Source organism: Schistocerca nitens, chromosome 4 (assembly GCF_023898315.1).
Source record: "Schistocerca nitens isolate TAMUIC-IGC-003100 chromosome 4, iqSchNite1.1, whole genome shotgun sequence".
Taxonomy (NCBI): domain Eukaryota; kingdom Metazoa; phylum Arthropoda; class Insecta; order Orthoptera; family Acrididae; genus Schistocerca; species Schistocerca nitens.
In genome coordinates, this window is record NC_064617.1 from 756,047,019 (window position 1) to 756,068,491 (window position 21,473).

Genomic DNA, 21,473 nt, shown 5'->3' on the forward strand with positions numbered 1-21,473 from the left:
TTCTAATTCTGACTGGGGTATCCTGTTATTTTTGATTATTACACGGATCTGATCAGCTAGTCGTTGTTCTGTTAAAAATTTTAATTCTGGGTATCTGGTAATAAATGTTGTGTATACTTGTGATCTGTATCCAGTTGTGTTGGTTCCTAGGTTTGTTGCTTGGTAATAACAGAACATGAGGTGTCGATTAACTTCATCTGACCATCTCATCCTCTGTCTTTGTTTTCCTTCTAGAGTGGTTGCAGGAAGCATAGCCTGCAAAACACCTCTATTTGGATTTAAATCATTTTCCAGTTGGCTAGCAGTGTCGTTACCATTGTGGGCGGGCATAGGGTTCAAGCGTCGTCCCCGACCATGACGGCGCTTGTCCGAGGCTTCTTTAGTTCTGTCCTGAACCAACTAATCACACTAAAAGGGGGGTTAGCCCTATTAGTGGTTTGTTCTTTTCGTCGCCTTTTACGACTGGCAGAACATACCGGAGGCCTATTCTTTATTATTATTATTATTATTATTATTATTATAAGTATTGGTAATCTACATAAATTAGAATGTTATGAGCCCCCAATAGACCAGATATAGTAATGGTGTGATAAGCTGGACACAGGCTGTGACAAGGCAATGTCCTTATTTGAAATATGCACCACACAGATTCTGCTACACATTGCTGTGCAAGATTGAGCACATTCAAAACTATGGGACCTAACTTTTTTTTTAGGTTAGTTGAGTAGCAATCGTGCAGTGGATGTGAGAGGAGTGCATGTTCGCCTGGCAACTTACTTTTCCAATGGCAGTTCGATCATCATGTGCATTCAGGGAACAGTTTAATACTATGCTTGTCAGGTCATGTTTCTGATTGTAAATTGATTTTTATGTGGTTGGATACGTTTATGGATACTAGTAACATGCAGAAAAAGAGCCAGGACCTACAGGAATGCGCAGGACACCACGAGACATCAAGAAAGTAGCTTTTGAATTCCTCCAAGCGATTTGCATACCAAAATGGAACTGATCTTTAAGTTTATGACTGCACGTTGCAATGAATTCTTCACAGTGACTTTAAATTTCATCCAAACAAACTAGTAGTGGTGCACACACTTAATCCAAGTGAATATGATTTCCAAAAAAAATTGCGACTCAAATCTCTAGCAAAAACCTGCCTTATGATGCCCTTATGTTATTCAATAATGAGGCACATTTTCATTTGTCTGGATGTGTGAATAAACACAAGATGTGATACTGGAGTGGCATGAACTTTTGAGTACTTCACGAGCAGCCACTGCTTACAGAATGTAAGACTGTTTGGTGTGCGTTACCCAAAATTGGCATTACTGGCCCATGGTTTTTCAAAGAGAATGATAGCACAGTTACGGTCACTTCTGAACATTATGTCCATATGATTGAGAAGTTTTTTTTGTTTCTGATCTTGAAGAAATGGATGACCACTTGGGTGAACACTTCCCCCGACCATCTGACCTGTTTGAGAGATGATCTTCAGTGGCCAGTAAGCTCATCAGATTTAGCCCCCCTGTGACTTTTTCTTATCAGGTTATCTTAAATCCTTGGTGCACACCAATCATCTGAGGACCCTGCAGGAGCAGCAGAACAGTACTTGCGCTGCCATTGCCCGCACAGAAAGAGACATGCTGGGTCAAGTGGACCAAAACTTCCAATTTCGACTCTATAAATGGATTGAGCAGAACAGAGGCCACCTTAAAGATACCTGTTTCAGAACCTAATGAAATAAAACTTTAAATCTATTCCTATGTAAAGAAAAGAACGTTAACCTAGTATCTCCAATACTTTGTTTTATGACTTTTTAAAATAAGGAAGTTCCCGGCCACACCCTGTACTTAATACATTATACAAGATGGGAAAACTGACAAATGTTTACTAAATGTTTTGAATGCCATTTTTCTTCTATTCACTGCAATGTATTAAAATGATGTTAATTAATTTAATATTCCTTTGTACCAATAAGTACCACATCTGAAGACAACTGTCGCAGTAGCATGCATTCACCTCCATTTGAAATTTATACCATAGCAGCTGATTGATACAAATCATGCAGCCCCTGAGTCGTCAGTATTGGAAGAAAATCAGTAAAACATTCCCCATCTCCTATAGCAGAGATGCTAAGTCGCAGATAGGCACAGCACAAAGACGGTCACAAATATAGCTTTCGACCAGTAAGGCCTTTTTCAAAATTAGACTGCGCACGCACACGTGCGCACAACTCGCACACACGGCTGCTGTCTCAGGCAGCTGAGGCCACACTGTGAGCAGCAGGACCAATGCTTTTCAGAATTGTGCCTGTGGGAACTTTCCCTGCAGTATATCCTATCTTCCCGTAAGCCTTCTATCCTCAACCATTGTTAGTCACTGTCCTCTCCCATCCAGCCCTTTCTCTGTTCCCATTCCTGCACTAAATAGCCCCCACTCCTCCATCACACCAAGTCTTTTTACTTCTCTCCTTTTCTGCTACCCCCTCCCCTCTCTCCTCCTCTCTCTGCTGCCATCTGTCTAACCTCCTGACTGCACACAGTTGACTTACCCTCTTTTCACCTCATCCCTGTGCACTCCCCAACAGTACACCACTGTACGCCACCCCTACCCTACTATCCCTCCCCCTCCCCACCCCAGCTTCCCCCTACTGCCACCGAGTTGCCACTCCCATCATGCACAGTGTGGCCTCAGCTGCCTGAGACTGCAGTGTGTGTGTGTGTGTGTGTGTGTGTGTGTGTGTGTGTGTGTGTGTGAGTGAGTGAGTGAGTAAGTTGAGTTTGCATGAGTGTGTGTGTGTGTATGTGAGAGTGTGCGTTTGTCATCAATTTTGATGAAGGCCTTACTGGCCAAAAGCTATATTTGTGACAGTCATTATGTTGTGCCTATCTGCAACTCAGCATCTCCACTATATGGTGAGTAACAACTTTCCTTTTCACAATATTGTTACATTCCATCCTGGATTTTCCATTGTTTGATTCCCCATCTCACATTCTCTATCCTCACAGTGGCTGCACTGCTTACCCCGTTTGTCCCTGTGGTAAGCGGTCAACTGTAATTAGTTCGTGGCCAAATTAAATTAAAATTTAACATCTTAAAGTATTACTCTAAGAATTTTTGTTTCTTAGCAAGCAGGAAAACTACACTCTTAAGCATCTCATTGTTAGATGGCATTTTTTGATTTGGCTACTGGTTGTTAGATGCATACTTTTATAAAATGCAGCTGAGGAAAAATGAGCTGCAGTTTGATGACCACTGCTCTAAAGCAATGGTCACAACATGCCTATTGTCATTAAAGAAACAAGAGATCATTTTTACAAAATTCTTCAGGAACGGACCATGTTGTTGGTTTTGGTTCATCTTCAAACAGTCAACAACTGCTTGCTTCTTCATTTCCGACTCAAAGTCAAGTTTGGGCTCCTGTTACAATGTACACAGATTTTGCATTTACTCAGTAGAATCTTTTGAGCAGTTCTTTGCACTAAGTGAATGTCCCTGGTTTGAGCTTTGGACAATTTCTGTGGAATCCATCAAGAACAGATCTTTTCCACAGCTAAGTCTCAAGGCAAAGTCTGACATAATGCACTCTGTGACGTGCCTAATGAAACCTCTGCCTCATTGTAAGTAAAGTGTCGTCCCCCTTTCATGGTGTTGCACACAACAGCAACATTTTCTGGAACAACAACTTATGTTATTTGACCTTGGGGGAGGGCGCTCTGCTGTAAATACTGAGCAGCAAGCTGGAAGCGGATACCAATGACAAAGGCACACCCGACACCACAGTCTGTCCAAGAGCCATCAGTGTACACAAAGGTGCTATCGTGAAATTTCAGGCAAAGGTTGTGAAACTGAAGACTATAGAGTGATGCAAATGAAGGCTAAGGTGAACACATGCTGCTGCACAAAGCAAAGGTGGTGAAGGGTTCACACCCACAGGGAAAGTTGCAGGCCCGAGGTGAAAGTGGACCCCAGGACATAACAGAGAAGAGGGGGACACCCCATACTGGCAGTCAAAGGATGGGTGGCCACGCATGGCAGACAAACTTATCTGCTGAGTTGAAGGTCATGGCAATATGACAGCAGTAGTTCGGCAGCTTCTGCATACAGACTCTCAAACAGGCTAGTGTAAAAGGTTCCAATGGCCAAACTGATGCCACGAAGGTGGATAGTATTGTAATGACTTAAGAGGGATGGACATGCAGATGCATAAACAAAGCACCCATAGTCTAGTTTTGAATGGACAAGAACCCAGTACAAATGGAGGAGGGTGGTTTGATCTGCACCCCAGGAAGTACCATTGAGGATATGTAGGACATTGAGGGACAGTGTACAGCAGGGTGCCAGTTAAGACACATGGAAGGACCAAGAGTTTCCTATCAAGCAGAAGCCCCACTAATTTTGTAATTTCAACGAATGGAAGAACAACAGGTCCAGGATGTAAAGATGGTGGGAGAAACCAATTGTACCATCAAGAATTCATACAAACGACTTTGCCAGTGGAAAAATGGAAGCTATTGTTAATGTTCCATAAGTGAAGACAATCAAAGGTGTCTGATAAGGCAGACACAGAAGCCCCACGTGCAGAGAGTACGGAGGATACCAGCCCTCCAGCAGGTATCTTAGACTTTCTCCAAATTTAAAAACATGGCCACAGTTTGGGATTTTGGCAGAAAACCATTCAAGACATGGGTAGACAAAGTGACAAGATGGTCAACTGCAGAACGGCATGCTCAAAAACCACACTGTGCAGTGGTTAGTAAATTGCGAGACTTGAGCAAACTTAGCAGATGGGCATGAGCCACACATTCCATCACCATGCAAATACAGCTGGTGAAAGAGAGAGGGTGGTAGCTAGGTGTGACAGTGGCTTCATGCCAGTGTCTGGAAAACATGCCCTCTGGCCAGATGTGGATGTACGAATTAAGGAGAAAGTGCTTGCCCGCAAGAGGAAGGTGGTGCAACATCTGAATGTTAACAGCATCTGGCCCTGGTGCAAAGGATTGGGATGAAGAGAGAGCATGGTCTAGCTCCCTCACAGTTAAGGAGCCATTGTAAAACTCACAATTCTGAGAAGAGAAGGGATTGCCCGAGCCACCTCCACTCATTTCCAATATAGGAAGGCAGGGTGATAGTGGGAGGAGCTCAAAATTTCTGCTAAATGGCAGCCCAAGGTGTTGGAGATAGCAATAGGATCAATGATGACATCATCTGCTACTGTCAGGCTGGAAACTGGGAAATGGATCTTGGTCCCAGAGAGCCATCATAGGTTAGCCCACACGACAGAAGAGAGGGTGGACTGTTAAAAGAATTAGTGAATGAAATCCAGCTAGCTTTTTTGTAATCCCAAAGAATACAATGACACTTTGCACACATATGTTTATAATGAATGCAGTTTGGCATCATAAGGATGATGATTAAAAATGCGGAGAGCACATCTCTGCATGCGAATTCTTTCGTGGCACACCGCAGTCCACCAACAGACCGGGACACAGCATGGTAAATAGGAAGTGGGAGGAATAGAAAATTCTGTGGCGGTAAGGATAATGTTTATAAGATATTCACCTGATCATCACAACTGGGGAAATCATGTTTGTCGAAAGTTGCCAAGGAGGAGTGAAGCCTTCAATCAGCCTCAGGTAGTTGCCATTTGGGAGTACATGGATGTATGGTATGATTCAGCAAATGGATAGCACATGGGAAATGGTCACTGAAGTATGTGTCAGAAAGAATGAACCACTCGTGATGATGGGGAAGGCAGACAGTGCAGAAGGATAGGTCCACATGGGAATAGGTGTGCGAGTAGTCTGAATGGATGTGGGTGCACCTGTGTTGAGGCAGAAAAAGTTAAGTTGATTAAGAAGGTCAGCCCAGAAGGCACCTCTCAGGCAGATTCTGGGAGCACCCCAAAAGGGGTGGTGAACATGAAAGTAACTGAGCAGCAGAATCGGGTGCTGTAGCTGCCCAATAAGCTGGAGGAAGTCAGCCCTTGTGACATTTAATGATGGAGGTATGTAAATGGTACAAAGGGAAAAAGTCAAGTGAGGGGGGAAAAGGCGAACTGCAACAACTTGAAGATGGGCAGTCAGGGAGACAGGTTTACTATGAATGTCATCATGTATGAGTAACATGACTCCCCCATGAAGTGGAATGGCGACCTCGGGTGGAAGGTCAAAATGGACCAGCAAGAAATGCTAAAGCTCAAAGTGGTCATGAGGAAGCAATTTTGTTTCCAGAAGGCAGAGTACAAGTGGACACTGCAATTATAAAAGCAGCCTAAATCCTCTGTTGGATCAAAGGCCATAAACATTCCACTGGAGGAGAGTCATGATGATGAAAAAATGAAGGGGTGTCACATCAGCAGCTGCTGAGTGCCAGCCTGTGAAGGCTTGCTGCTACAGGGCACAGAGGCAGGGGGATCCTGCTCCATGAGGTCCACAGAAGCATCAGCTTTCTTCTGCTGTCAGCCTGCAGAGTCCAATGCAGAAAAACGGTTGGTGGTGTGCACCAGAGACACAGAGGCTGACCGAGCAAAGGTATCACAAGGCAATACTGTAGAAAAGGACCTTTGAATTTGTGAAGAAGAAAGTTTTCCTTTGTTGAACTTCTTCGAATCTTTCCAGTCAGCAAAGGAAGACTGAGGTGTTGGTTGGCTGGAGGGACGTAGGAAGTCTTCATGGGAGTACTCTTTCTGTCCTTTCCGGCCTGTCGGTTGTGTAGGTAGTGACTTCACCCATGAGGCGAGTTTGATGGTTTGTTGCACAGCTGGACAAGGGGACTGTGATGGTACTGTGACACTGGGTGATTTCACAACCTCAGAGCTGAATTTGAGGTCGCATGTATGTGTGGCCATATCCTTCACGCAGCAAGACTTAGCAAGAATAGTACTATAAGTGCAAGACAGTAGAGCACAAGGTTTGCGACTAGCCAATAACTTGTGAGCCACCATGTAAGGAACTTTTTCTGTATCCAGATCTCCTGCACAGCCCACTCATTGAGATACATGGGACAAACTTGAGAGGCGACATGGTCTCCATTGCAGTTGATAAAACTGGAAGGAGGTGGCAGACAATCACCCTTGTGCGCATCCCTACCCCAGGTTACACATTTGGTCGGGTGTGAACAAGATATTCTAGTGTGGTTGAAACAATGACACTAGTAGCAGAGCATCAGGCTAGGAATGTACAGTCAGACCATGGTAAGTTCATAGCCTGCTTTGATCTTGAATGTATGCACCAGTCTATCAAAGGTCAGAAAAAGATTGTGTGTTGGCATTAAGGAGGCATTTACCTTTTTCATCACCCAATGGACGGCAGTGACACTCTAATCAGAGAGCTATGTTTGGATTTTGGCCTCATTCAGACCATAGAGCAGCCTAGTGTAAATAACAAGAGTTCTATGGTCTCTAAATGAACAGGATAGCCATGGAGAAGCAAAGTGGCAAGCAGTTGGTGTGCTTGAGAATCAGAAGTAGTCTCCAAAAGCAAAGTGTCATTCTGTAAATGAGAGCAAGATTTCATAGGGCTGGCAATTGCATCAATAACTTTCCGAATAATAAATAGATTTGCCGTTGTGAAGGATTGACCGTCTTCAGTACATGAAACCATGAGGAACCATGGTGTAGCTGGAACAGTCTTTGAATCATTAGCATCATTTCATTGACATTTTTTTAGACATAGATAATGAAGATGATTGGCTCATTGCAAGAAAATGCTCCCATGATTGTCAGCATCTCCAATGGCATGCACCTTCCAACTGGGGGGCCCCTTCACAATGGGATGCATCCACCTTAGGTGATTGTTCATACAGAGGGGCCAATCAGCAATTTGGGAAGGTAGAAACTCAGGCAGTCTCCCCTCCCTGGGCCTGTTCTGTACCAGGGGGCATGTGCAAACCCTATCTGTTGACCTGGGGCTGGGAACTGTGCATTACAGAGTCATCTGTTATGCATCAGACTCATGGGCTTCCCTTCAGGAGTGCAAAGGGAGAAAGAAGAAGAAAGTGGAGCCTCAAATATTAAAGCAGAGGAGGGACAGGAGAAGATGAATAAAGAAAGGAAAAAGGAACAAAAACACCCCAGACATGGTCCCCAAGGGAGGGGAAAAAGAATAGTGAGGGGATAGACCTGCAGCACGGAAGGGAGAAGATGCTGCAAAGGCTGGGGCCCCATCGTGTATTTCTCCCCCATGTGAGCAAAAAATCTTAAGTACTAACATCAACATCTTTTGTAATGAACCAGTTTTAGGTGGACAAAGCAAGGCAGATAGCATGTGTGTTTCATTAAGACCACTGTTGTTATTTTATTTCAATAAATCAAAACACATTTGTGACAAAAATACACATTACCTTGGGGTTGCAAGACAGATTTAAAATACCTTCACTGATTTCAGAAATAACCTCAGAAGAAAGCAGGCCTCTTGAAAGAAGTTTATAATGCAGGGAAGAGTTCTGTAAACCACCACTACAGGTAACCACCAACAAAATGTTGGTTCTACTATGCTTGTTATTGTCAGTTGTTATTCACTGTATTATATCTATTATTTTACAGGTATTGTTTGATCTTGTTTGTGAGAAATATATGAATACATAGTGCACCAACTGGCAGCGACTGCCACAATTAAATCTGTCACATTATGCCACACACGAACGGACCCAGACTGCAGGCAGATCGTTGATACTAAATCTGATGAGCAGGGCTTGCACATTAGTTGGAGATGATGGGCTTCAGATTGGCAGGCCCAATCTGTTAGAGGTACCCACAGAAATGGCCTGCAGTTTTGGCCTGTCGTGGAAGTCCACTCGTGTGGCCAGCTATTCATGAGCCACAGACAGCATGCTGATGAAATGAGAATGTGCTGATCAATCCACACAACAGATAACTTGCACAAATACTTTGAGAAGCAATACAGTGAAACCTTTTTATAACGTTCCTCCATATAATGTTTTCCTCTATGTTACGTCCGTTTTTTTCGGTCCCGACTAAAAGCCCATATAAACAATGTTAAATATTTCTCTTTACTGCGTTTCCTTTGTATTACAGTTTCCTCCATGTAACGCTCATATTTTTGGAACCCAGGTCAATTATGTACCTCTTTATAACGTTTAAGTGACTGGATGTAGACGCATCGTTTTCCGTTCTGTGGATTCACAGTTTGCACCGGCTTGGAAAGCCCACACTCAGCGTGTTTCATATGTCAGTGGCAGAACCCGGTCACGTGACATGTGACACACATTCTGCTTGCTATCTTTTTGGCACCATTTCAGTCGATGCTTTGTATTCGTACTTCATAGTGTGTTGTGTGAGCTGAGCAGCAAACAGTTTGTGTGCCTAGTAAGTGTGTGTCTTCGATATAACGTTTTTTTAAAGCTTTCATCAGTGGACATGAGTGAAAAGCAGAAGAACATTTCTCTGGAAGAGAAGGTTTCTATTATTAAAAAAGTGGAGGCATCTCCTGGCGTGAGTCACGTGGAGCTAGTGAAGCAATTGGAACTGGCCCCTTCAACACTCAACACTATTATGAAAAACAGATCATCGATAATGGAAGGGTTTGAGAATTGTGGAAATTCGAAACGTATGCATTTGAAACCATTGACTTACGACGAAATGGAGAAAGTTTTATTAAAATGGTTTCAGCAAGCATGTGCTGCAAACATTCCTATAAACGGAACTATTTTGAAGGAGAAGGCACTTCAAATATCACTGCAGTTAGGAATGGACAATTTTAAGGCGTCCAATGGATGGATTGATAAATTTCGACAGCGTCATGGTGTTGTGTAAAAATCGAAATGTGGGGAAAGTAAAAGTGTGGACGAACCAACTGTAGCTCAGTGGATGCAGACTCTCCCTAATCTGATACAGGGCTACAAACTCCGTCACATTTATAATGCTGACGAAACCGGCATGTTTTTCAATTTAATGACGGATAAGACATTTACTTTTCGTGGGGAAAATTGCCACGGCGGTAAGAAGAGCAAGGAAAGTCTTACCGTTTTGTTGAGTACAAACACCGATGGCAGTGAAAAACTGAAACCTTTGGTTATCGGGAAGCCAAAAAATCTGAGGTGCTCCAAAAACATTTCCACGTTTCCGTGCAAATATACAAACAATGCCAAGGCATGGATGACGAGTGAAATATTTTTACGTTTTCTCAGAGAATTTGACACCAAAATGGGGAGTGCTGCAAGAAAAGTGCTGCTGTTTGTGGATAGATGTGTGGCACATCCACCAGATGTACCCTTTCTGAGAAATGTGAAAGTAATTTTCCTGCCACCTAACTGCACCAGCTGTCTGCAACCTTTGGACTTGGGCATAATATATGCCCTTAAGGTTAAATATAGGACAGCCCTTGTAAAAAAAAAGGCCTTGAATTTGATGAACCAAAGAAAACTGGGAAGCCAGAAAAACTCACAACTGAAGCTGAATATTTTACAGGCAATAAATTTAATTATGTACTTGTGGAGGGAAGTCAGTGCTGAAACTATTAAAAACTGTTTCACAAAAGAAGGATTCTGTGAGAATGAGATGGCAGCTCCTGTGGAAGAAGTTGCAAGTGATTCGCAAGAGTTTCACGAATTAATAGGCAGTGATTCTGTCACTTTTGAGGACTTTGTACTCCTGTAGTTGCCACGTTGTCATCCACAGCCACAAAGTATTGAGGAGCTGACTGCAGAGAGAAGCTTGGAGAATAACAGTGGTAGTGACAGTGACAAGGAAGATGACCCTGTGCCCTCATAAACTAAGGCAGCTGAAGCCTTTGAAACATTTGGGAGATACATGATGGCCCATAGGCTTGAGGACAGAACAGTAGTTAAACTTGCTCATTTGGAGCAAGAAATGGTTGACATAGAGTCTAGGAGAAATAGAAAACAAGCAAGCTTGCTTCAATATTTAAAAAAATCATAGGTATGTTATTTTCAGATTGCATAGGCTCCTAGATTTTTGTGCAAATTTAAGTTCCATTTCATAATTTAATTATTGAAGTAATTTTTTTGTAACTAATTCTTTGTTAATCTGTGCCATTTACTGTGTTTTTATGTAATATGTTCAGTATATCATAAACAAAATTTGGGTCATATTCTATAATTGGGTCATATTCTATAATTGGGTCAACTGAAGAATGGGATACCACCTGTCAGCTTTGGACAATGATGTCAATCTTAAGAATCTGTTATAACTTTTACCATACAACCTGATCCATTTACTTTCACCCATCCACCTATCAAGCCCCATGTTTTAATTAAAAAACTAATCAGTTGATACATTGATCATTTGCAATGAATATCATATGTTGTGAAAATTTGAAATGTCATCTATGGCACCATTTGTCAAAGCTGATTAGTGGTATCCTGATCTTCAGTAATGACCTATAATTATTATTTGGAAGCCTTCCTCTTTATAGTGTTTTCCTCTATACAGTGTTCAGAATTTGTGGTCCCTTGAAAAACGTTATATAGAGGTTTCACTGTAATAATGAGGATAGGTAGCAACTCACTGTAAACATGATTGCCAAGTGGCAGACAGGCATGTAGAAATGACAATCACTCTCTCACAACTAAATTTTCGGCCATAGCCTTTGTCAGAAAACAAGAGCATACACACATACACACATTCACACATTCGCGCAGTCACTCAGAAACAACTCATGCATACTATCTCTGAGAATCAGATCCTGCCTCCCTGCCTCTCATCAGCAGCTACTAGACTAGTAGCAAGAAGTGGTGGCAGCAATGACCGCAAGCTGAGGGGAGTGGTAGGAAGGGGAGAAGCAGTAAGAATGAGGGAGTAGGGAAATGGTGCATGTATTCAGCTGTGCCCTCCCAGTGATGACGCATGACATCTCAGTAAACAAACATTTCATCTACTGAGACAAAAAAGGTATTTTTTCTAGTTTCTTTTCTTTTTTCTTTAATTTCACTGATTTCCCTGATATGCTTAAAATTCCCTGATTTCCAGATCTTGTGGTGACCCTGATAAACTACTAGAACAATTTATGAGCTGCCGCTGTTTTAACAAGAACAAATTTTAAAACAATAATAGTGTCACATATCTATAGCACAGTCCAGTGGTAATATGCAAAACTTTAAAGTTGATCCTTGTACTAATGGATATCGCAAAATGATGTGAGTGCTGTTGATAGGAAATTGTGTAACATTCGTGTTTCACAATTTCTTTCTGCTTGGCAAAAGCATGACCAATAAGATTTTCCAGACATTAGGTTTGGTTTGAGGAGCAACTACAAGAGCATGCTGAAAAGTAATATCTCAAATTCTTTGTGTGAAAATCCAGAAGGATTTTTAAATAAAACAAATGTTATTAACATTCTACAGTTTTATTCTTCATGACCACATATTTATTTTTCAGCATAGTTACCCTGATAATGAACACACTACTACCAACAAGGGACCCGTTTGTCAATACCGTCACTGTAGAAAGTTTAACTTTGTTGACAGAGCCACAACTTCACCTCTGCTTTTACCGCTTCATCACTATCAAAATGAAGTCTTCAAAGGTGTTCTTTAAGTTTTGGAAACAAATGAAATTGAATATGGCCAGAATGGGACTATATGAAGTGATGATAGTGAACCATTATTGAAGATGTCGCAGAGCTTGAGTGTGGTCTGGCATTGTCATGCTGAAGGAGAGGGTACTCCCTGTGTGGACGAACTCTTCAAATTCAAAACTCAATTACAGCATACTGTTTCTCATGCAACAACATAATACAATTCTGTGCCCTCTAGCAGTAGAAGGCTGCAAATATGTAGACATGAACAATAAAGATACAGAATGTTAATAATGTTTATTTTTCGTTAAAAAGCTTCAAGATTTTTCACATACAAACTTCTGAGGCTTTACTTTTCAGCATGCCCGCATATTTTTTAAATGATTTATTTAGGATTTTTATGACATGTAGCTAGATCATTACTGCACAGGACCAAAACAGCCTATTTAAAGTCAGTGAATAAAGATAACAACTGCACTACTCAGAATAAAAACACATCTTGATCCATTTTCTTCAGAGTGAAGAACAATGTATGCTGCTTATTTGTGCGATTTTCAAATGCAGCAAAAGCTGTAACTCACAAGAAAATATTGGCAGTGACCAGTATCGTGCATGATGATAAAAGACATAACAGTATTTTAACAATTTACAACTACAAATAACGCACACTTGTCAGTGCAAGGAGAAGTTGATCTGTTAGTTTCATGATATGTATGAACATTTCTTCTTTATTTTGTATATATTTATTAGACATGATTTTCCATTGTTTGTATTAGATGAAATCTGTTTAAAAAGTGTGTGTCTTACACAGTTTTTTTATTAATGGAATTACAACCTATGGCTTTATATAATAAAAAGTATGATTGTAACTGCTGCCTGGTATATATGAGAAAGCAGCAGCCCCCAGACATTAGGAACAAAATGTTTTATACCTCTCAATAGTACCACTTTACAAAAAAAAGGATTGTTATGTAAGCTATATCAAAAACTCAAAATAATTGAAAAATGGGGAAGAAAATAAAACTATTAATTTTGTTGAATGACGCTTTATACCTCCAGTCATTCTTTAGAGGGGGGGAGAGGGGAAGGGGGGGGGGGGGAAGGAAGAGAAGGAAGGAGAGTTGAATTTATTTGGTTCACTCTACAATTTAAAAATAAAATAAGTATACAACTTACCAGTTAAAACTAGAATCATTCCTAATGATAAAAAGTCTGGGTATGATGATAAGAAGTTTATTTTCATAGGCATGACTTCCTTCATTGTTCTTTCCATTGTTCCATTGACAAGCGTGTCCACATAACTGCTAAGTCCACGAGCGACTGATGCTGTCCCTATGAACAATAAAGATGAAAGATGAAAAGAAAAAGTTAATCAATTGCTGAACACAACACCATTGTTATAACTGTAATTTGATTGGTACTGTGAAGATTTTCAATGATCCACTTTGACATTTTACAATAAGGCTACATTTCCAGGTGATTCACACTTATGACCACATTTACTTTTACAAAAGACCACAGGTAATAAGAAAGGCTATTTTCTTAACCAAACATCTTGACTAAGGTAAGGCTACATTTGTAGATGATTTACACTTATGACCAAATTTACTTTTCCTCAGGTAATAAGAAAGACTTTTTCTTAACCAAATATTTGACTGGTTTTGCTTGTTATCAAATGGTATATTTAAAAGCCGCATGTTGTAACCCACCAACAGACGAGTTACAGAAAATTGTGTGTTGCCTAAACCTTTCACCAGAAACTGTTGAAAGAAGTGCCGCTTGCAGGTTGTCACAGTTCAAAGAAACTGCATGTCTGAGACCGTTATTCCTCCTTGATGCATCTACAATACAAATCCAGGTAACGATATTCACAAGGACTTAGAGTAGTGGGTAGTAATGAAAGGAGGTATCTACAAGACTGTCACATTTCAATATATGAACATGGTTTTCTGCTTTCACAAGGAATTCATGTGTCAAGATGTAAAATGTGTGATATTAATGTCTGCTGACTCAGTTTTACAGGTGGACTGAGGGATATAGATGTGTGTGGTGGGGGTTGATTTAATTTGATTTGCTTTGATTTATTTTGCATTCCATAGAGCCAACTGTGTTGGATACACAAGGACGTGGAACGAGTCAGTTTTTTACAAATACAATCTGATAATCTTATAGCATATACAGAAATTTGAGTCTGTATATGTGTGGATGGATATGTGTGTGTGTACGAGTGTATACCCGTCCTTTTTCCACCTAAGGTAAGTCTTTCCGCTCCCGGGATTGGAATGACTCCTTACCCTCTCCCTTAAAACCCACATCCTTTCGTCTTTCCCTCTCCTTCCCTCTTTCCTGATGAGGCAACAGTTTGTTGTGAAAGCTTGAATTTTGTGTGTATGTTTGTGTGTCTGTCAACCTGCCAGCACTTTCATTTGGTAAGTCACATCTTCTTTGTTTTTAGATATATTTTTCCTACGTGGAATGTTTCCCTCTATTATAATTATTTAAAAATTTATACAGTAAATTCTTTGGACAGAAATACAGAAAAAGAAAATACATATTTTCTTAGAATCATTAAAGCACTACAGAAAACAGATACAGAACACACACAGATGGAGAGCTCAGGTTAAATAAAATTCTTAGTGGCATTATGTCAACTTGTATTATATAATATTAAAATATTACAATTTATTTAGTTAAAAATTCATCTAGACTGTAAAAAGCTTTTTCTAGCAGAAATATTTTTAGTGCTTTCTTAAACTCACTCTTGTTATGAATCTTTGTCTTCATTTCGGGAGGAAGAGCATTGAAGAGTTTTGCTCCAGTGTAGTGGACACCCTTTTGTGCCAAGCTCAAATTTCTGAGTTCACTGTGTATGTCATTCTTCCTCCATGTGTTATGCTTATGATAATTACTGTTTGGCAAATATCTCTATATTTTTACAAACAAAACACATGAGAGAAAAAATATATTGGCATGTAGTTGTGTATATTTTAAGATTTCGAAAACTATTTCTACACGAGTCTCTTGGGCACAATCCACATATAATTCTTAAAGCTCGCTTCTGTGCAATGAACACTTTCCTTGCTAATGGCTGGTTGTCCAAAAAAATAATTCCATACTCAATGAGAGAATGAAAATAGCCATAGTATGCCAATTTTGCAGTGTTAGGTTCAACACATGTACTGACAACCCGTAAAGCATAGGTAGCAGAGCTAAGCCTCTTACAGAGATCAATAATATGTGAAGACCAGTTCATTTTCTTGTCAATGTGCACTCCTAGAAATTTTGTTGTTTCCATTCTAACTATTGGTTGATTGCCACATGTCACACTTATCTCTCTCTCTTTTTCTGTTTTTGTACAGAATTGAATAAAGCTGGTCTTACTGGAATTTAATGAGAGACCATTCACCTTGAACCAATTAACCACATCTGAGAGTATGTGATTAATGAGTTCCTCAAGATGGTTGTCTGTTCTACTGCTCATAAAAATTGTGGTATCATCAGCAAATAATGCAAATTTACACGGCAGGCTTGTACATGATGGTTGTTGTTGTTGTTGTTGTTGTTGTGGTCTTCAGTCCTGAGACTGGTTTGATGCAGCTCTCCATGCTACTCTATCCTGTGCAAGCTTCTTCATCTCCCAGTACCTACTGCAACCTACATCCTTCTGAATCTGCTTAGTGTATGCATCTCTTGGTCTCCCCCTATGATTTTTACCCTCCACGCTGCCCTCCAATACTAAATTGGTGATCCTTTGATGCCTCAGAACATGTCCTACCAACCGATCCCTTCTTCTGGTCAAGTTGTGCCACAAACTCCTGTTCTCCCCAATCCTATTCAGTACCTCCTCATTAGTTATGTGATCTACCCATCTAATCTTCAGCATTCTTCTGTAGCACCACATTTCGAAAGCTTCTATTCTCTTCTTGTCCAAACTATTTATCGTCCATGTTTCACTTCCATACATGGCTACACTCCATTCAAATACTTTCAGAAATGACTTCCTGACACTTAAATCTATACTCGATGTTACCAAATTTCTCTTATTCAGAAACGCTTTCCTTGCCATTGCCAGTCTACATTTGATATCCTCTCTACTTTGACCATCATCAGTTATTTTGCTCCCCAAATAGCGAAACTCCTTTACTACTTTAAGTGTCTCATTTCCTAATCTAATTCCCTCAGCATCACCCGACTTAATTCAACTACATTCCATTATCCTCGTTTTGCTTTTGTTGATGTTCATCTTATATCCTCCCTTCAAGACACCATCCATTCCGTTCAACTGCTCTTCCAAGTCCTTTGCTGTCTCTGACAGAATTACTATGTCATCGGCGAACCTCAAAGTATTTATTTCTTCTCCATGGATTTTAATACCTACTCCGAATTTTTCTTTTGTTTCCTTTACTGCTTGCTCAATATACAGATTGAATAACATCGGGGAGAGGCTACAACCCTGTCTTACTCCCTTCCCAACCACTGCTTCCCTTTCATGTCCCTCGACTCTTATAACTGCCATCTGGTTTCTGTACAAATTGTAAATAGCCTATCGCTCCCTGTATTTTACCCCTGCCACCCTTAGAATTTGAAAGAGAGTATTCCAGTCAACATTGTCAAAAGCTTTCTCTAAGTCTACAAATGCTAGAAACGTAGGTTTGCCTTTCCTTAATCTTTCTTCTAAGATAAGTCGTAGGGTTAGTATTGCCTCACGTGTTCCAACATTTCTACAGAATCCAAACTGATCTTCCCCGAGGTCGGCTTCTACTAGTTTTTCCGTTCGTCTGTAAAGAATTCGTGTTAGTATTTTGCAGCTGTGGCTTATTAAACTGATTGTTCTGTAATTCTCACATCTGTAAACACCTGCTTTCTTTGGGATTGGAATTATTATATTCTTCTTGAAGTCTGAGGGTATTTCGATTGTTTCATACATCTTGCTCACCAGATGGTAGAGTTTTGTCAGGACTGGCTCTCCCAAGGCCGTCAGTAGTTCCAATGGAATGTTGTCTACTCCCGGGGCCTTGTTTTGAATCAGGTCTTTCAGTGCTCTGTCAAACTCTTCACGCAGTATCGTATCTCCCATTTCATCTTCATCTACATCCTCTTCCATTTCCATAACATTGTCCTCAAGTAGTTCGCCCTTGTATAGACCCTCTATATACTCCTTCCACCTTTCTGCTTTCCCTTCTTTGCTTAGAACTGGGTTTCCATCTGAGATCATGATGTTCATACAAGTGGTTCTCTTATCTCCAAAGGTCTCTTTAATTTTCCTGTAGGCAGTATCTATCTTACCCCTAGTGAGATAAGCCTCTACATCCTTACATTTGTCCTCTAGCCATCCCTGCTTAGGCATTTTGCACTTCCTGTTGATCTCATTATTGAGACGTTTGTATTCCTTTTTGCCTGCTTCATTTACTGCATTTTTATATTTTCTCCTTTCATCAATTAAATTCAATATTTCTTCTGTTACCCAAGGATTTCTACTAGCCCTCGTCTTTTTACCTACTTGATCCTCTGTTGCCTTCACTACTTCATCCCTCACAGCTACCCATTCTTCTTCTACTGTATTTCTTTCCCCCATTCCTGTCAATTGTTCCCTTATGCTCTCCCTGAAACTCTGTACAACCTCTGGTTCTTTCAGTTTATCCAGGTCCCTTCTCCTTAAATTCCCACCTTCTTGCAGTTTCTTCAGTTTTAATCTACAGGTCATAACCAATAGATTGTGGTCAGAGTCCACATCTGCCCCTGGAAATGTCTTACAATTTAAAACCTGGTTCCTAAATCTCTGTCTTACCATTATATAATCTATCTGATACCTTTTAGTATCTCCAGGGTTCTTCTATGTATACAACCTTCTATCATGATTCTTAAACCAAGTGTTAGCTATGATTAAGTTGTGCTCTGTGCAAAATTCTACCAGGCGGCTTCCTCTTTCATTTCTTAGCCCCAATCCATATTCACCTACTACGTTTCCTTCTCTCCCTTTTTCTACACTCGAATTCCAGTCACCCATGACTATTAAATTTTCGTCTCCCTTCACTATCTGAATAATTTCTTTTATTTCATCATATATTTCTTCAATTTCTTCATCATCTGCAGAGCTAGTTGGCATATAAACTTGTACTACTGTGGTAGGTGTGGGCTTTGTATCTATCTTGGCCACAATAATGCGTTCACTAAGCTGTTTGTAGTAGCTTACCCGCGTTCCTATTTTCCTATTCATTATTAAACCTACTCCTGCATTACCCCTATTTGACTTTGTGTTTATAACCCTGTAGTCACCTGACCAGAAGTCTTGTTCCTCCTGCCACTGAACTTCACTAATTCCCACTATATCTAACTTTAACCTATCCATTTCCCTTTTCAAATTTTCTAACCTACCTGCCCGATTAAGGGACCTGACATTCCACACTCCGATCCGTAGAAAGCCAGTTTTCTTTCTCCTGATAACGACATCCTCTTGTGTAGTCCCCGCCCGGAGATCCGAATGGGGGACTATTTTACCTCCGGAATATTTTACCCAAGAGGACGCCATCATCATTTAATCATACAGTAAAGCTGCATGCCCTCAGGAAAAATTACGGCCGTAGTTTCCCCTTGCTTTCAGCCGTTCGCAGTACCAGCACAGCAAGGCCATTTTGGTTATTGTTACAAGGCCAGATCAGTCAATCATCCAGACTGTTGCCCTTGCAACTACTGAAAAGGCTGCTGCCCCTCTTCAGGAACCACACGTTTGTCTGGCCTCTCAACAGATACCCCTCCGTTGTAGATCATTTATAAAAATCAGGAATAATAGTGGCGCAAGAATTGAGCCCTGAGGCACTCCACATGTAATGGAACTCCATTCAGAATGTGATGAAGTGTCACATACTCCACCCGAGCTATTCAAGACAACTTTTTGTTTTCTGTCTTGGAGGTACGACTGTAGCCAATTGCCTGCAAAACCACTTATTCCTACTAATTTTGCTTTTTGCAAGAGAATCTGGTGATTAACACAGTCAAATGCGTTTGATAAATCACAGAAGACACCAAGTGCTAGCATTTTTTCATTAAGGGTTTCTAGGACTTCATTTGCAAGTGCGTAGACTGCATCTTCTGTTGAACGGCCCTTTTGAAAGCCAAATTGGCTCTTACTGAGAACTCCATTCTTCATGAGATGGTCAGTAATTCTTACATGTATTAGCTTTTCTAGAATTTTGGAGAAAACTGTCAGCAAAGAGATAGGTCGATAGTTAGTTTGTTCAGCTTTATCGCCCTTTTTGTATAGGGGCTCCACAATGGCATACGTAAGTCTACTGGGAACAACACCTTTCTGAAGGGAAGCATAGAAAATATGACAGAGAATGTCTCTTATCCACACAAAAGAATATTTCAATAAATTACTAGATATATTATCAACCCCTGCAGAATTCGTACTTTTTAGAGACATGATTATTTTTTGAATTTCTTCTACAGTTACAGGATTAAGGTGCATTTCTGAAATTGTGTTTGAATGTACTGCTTGACAAAGAGTTACAGCTTCATCAACATTGGGTTTGCAACCAATCTGTTGAGTTACTTATAGGAAGTGTTTATTAAAATTCTCAGCCACCGTTTTGGGGTTATCTACTAGGGTACCTTCATATCTGATATTATTTACATCTTCTTTACTTGTTGTATCTCTCCCAGTTTCTTTTTTTACAATGCTCCAAATTGTTTTTACTTTATTATTAGAATTATCTATTTTCTTCTCATAATAAAGGACTTTTGATTTCCGTATTAGTTTCTTCAAAATTTTACAGTATATTCTATGGTGTTCCCATTTTTCTACATCTTTACAGAAACTTATTGCAGCATAAGTTTCCCTTTTGGTTTTACATGACTGTTTTATACCTTTTGTAATCCAAGGCTTGGTTACAGAATTGGAAGCACTGTTTCTGACCCATTTCTTGGGAAATATTTCTTCAAAAAGAGCACAGAATTCATTTATAAAACAGTTAAATTTAGTATCAACATCATCATGGCTATATACTAAAGACCAATCCATTTGCTGCAACCTGTGGTTGAAAGTTCCTTTTGCCTCTTCATTAATTACTCTTATGAATTTCCATCGAGGAAATTCTTTTTTGAACAGATTAACGTCATAAATAGTGAGAATTTGGCCATCATGATTTGAAAGCCCACTTATAATATGCCTGACAATATAATTCTGATGTCTATTTACATCTAAAAAATGTTGTCTATCATAGTTTGGCACTCGGATTTAATTCTTGTTGGGAAGTTTATTACTGATGTCAGATTATGTAAGGCCATCACAATCTCCAAGTCTATTTTATTCTTATTTTCTGTCAAAAAGTTTATATTGAAATCACCTAAAACCACAATATCCTTCGCTTTTGAAAGTAACCCTGACAGAAGGAGTTCCAGTGAATGCAGAAAAGTTTTTATGTCACCTGAAGGAGCCCTGTAGGCAGCCAACACTATTATTGGGTAGAATTTAGTTGTTATTTCTGTGGCATGTGCCTCAAATTATTGTTCCACACAATATTTCTTAATATCTATAGCGTTGTATGCTACACTATCCTTAACATAAATTGCTACTCCACCTTTATCTTTACTTTCCCTACAGTAGTATGTTACTAAACTATAACTTACTATAGACGGCAAGGCACATTTATCAGTAACATGGTGCTCAGTTAAGCACGAAATCTGGGCATTATTTATACTGTCCTTTTCACTAATGTTAATAAGGAGTTGATCTGTTTTGTTTAAGAGGCCCCTTATATTTTGATGAAAGAAAGATGCCTTCCTCTTGCTTTTTCATTCTATTAGTGTTGTTACCTGACTGAGAATCCATTGGAGTCTGTCTTGAGACAGGAGAGAGGAGACACCTGACACTACCTACTGTTGTCCCTTCTTTTTCTTCAGCCCCACACACAAAAAATCGTTGAGATGAGAAGGAGGCTCAGCATTTTTTCTGTCCTACAGCCTTCTATTTGTTGT

At 40.2% G+C, this 21,473-nt stretch overlaps 1 protein-coding gene across 2 annotated transcripts in view; it reads right to left on the reverse strand.

Moving 5' to 3' along the window:
* Positions 1 to 21,473, reverse strand: part of LOC126253048 (cationic amino acid transporter 2) — a 512,658-nt gene that overhangs the window by 90,678 nt on the left and 400,507 nt on the right. For both annotated transcript variants that reach the window (XM_049954123.1, XM_049954125.1), the window contains one exon: positions 13,674 to 13,829. In XM_049954123.1, the coding sequence (XP_049810080.1) occupies positions 13,674 to 13,829 (156 nt within the window). The remainder of the gene's footprint in view (positions 1 to 13,673; positions 13,830 to 21,473) is intronic.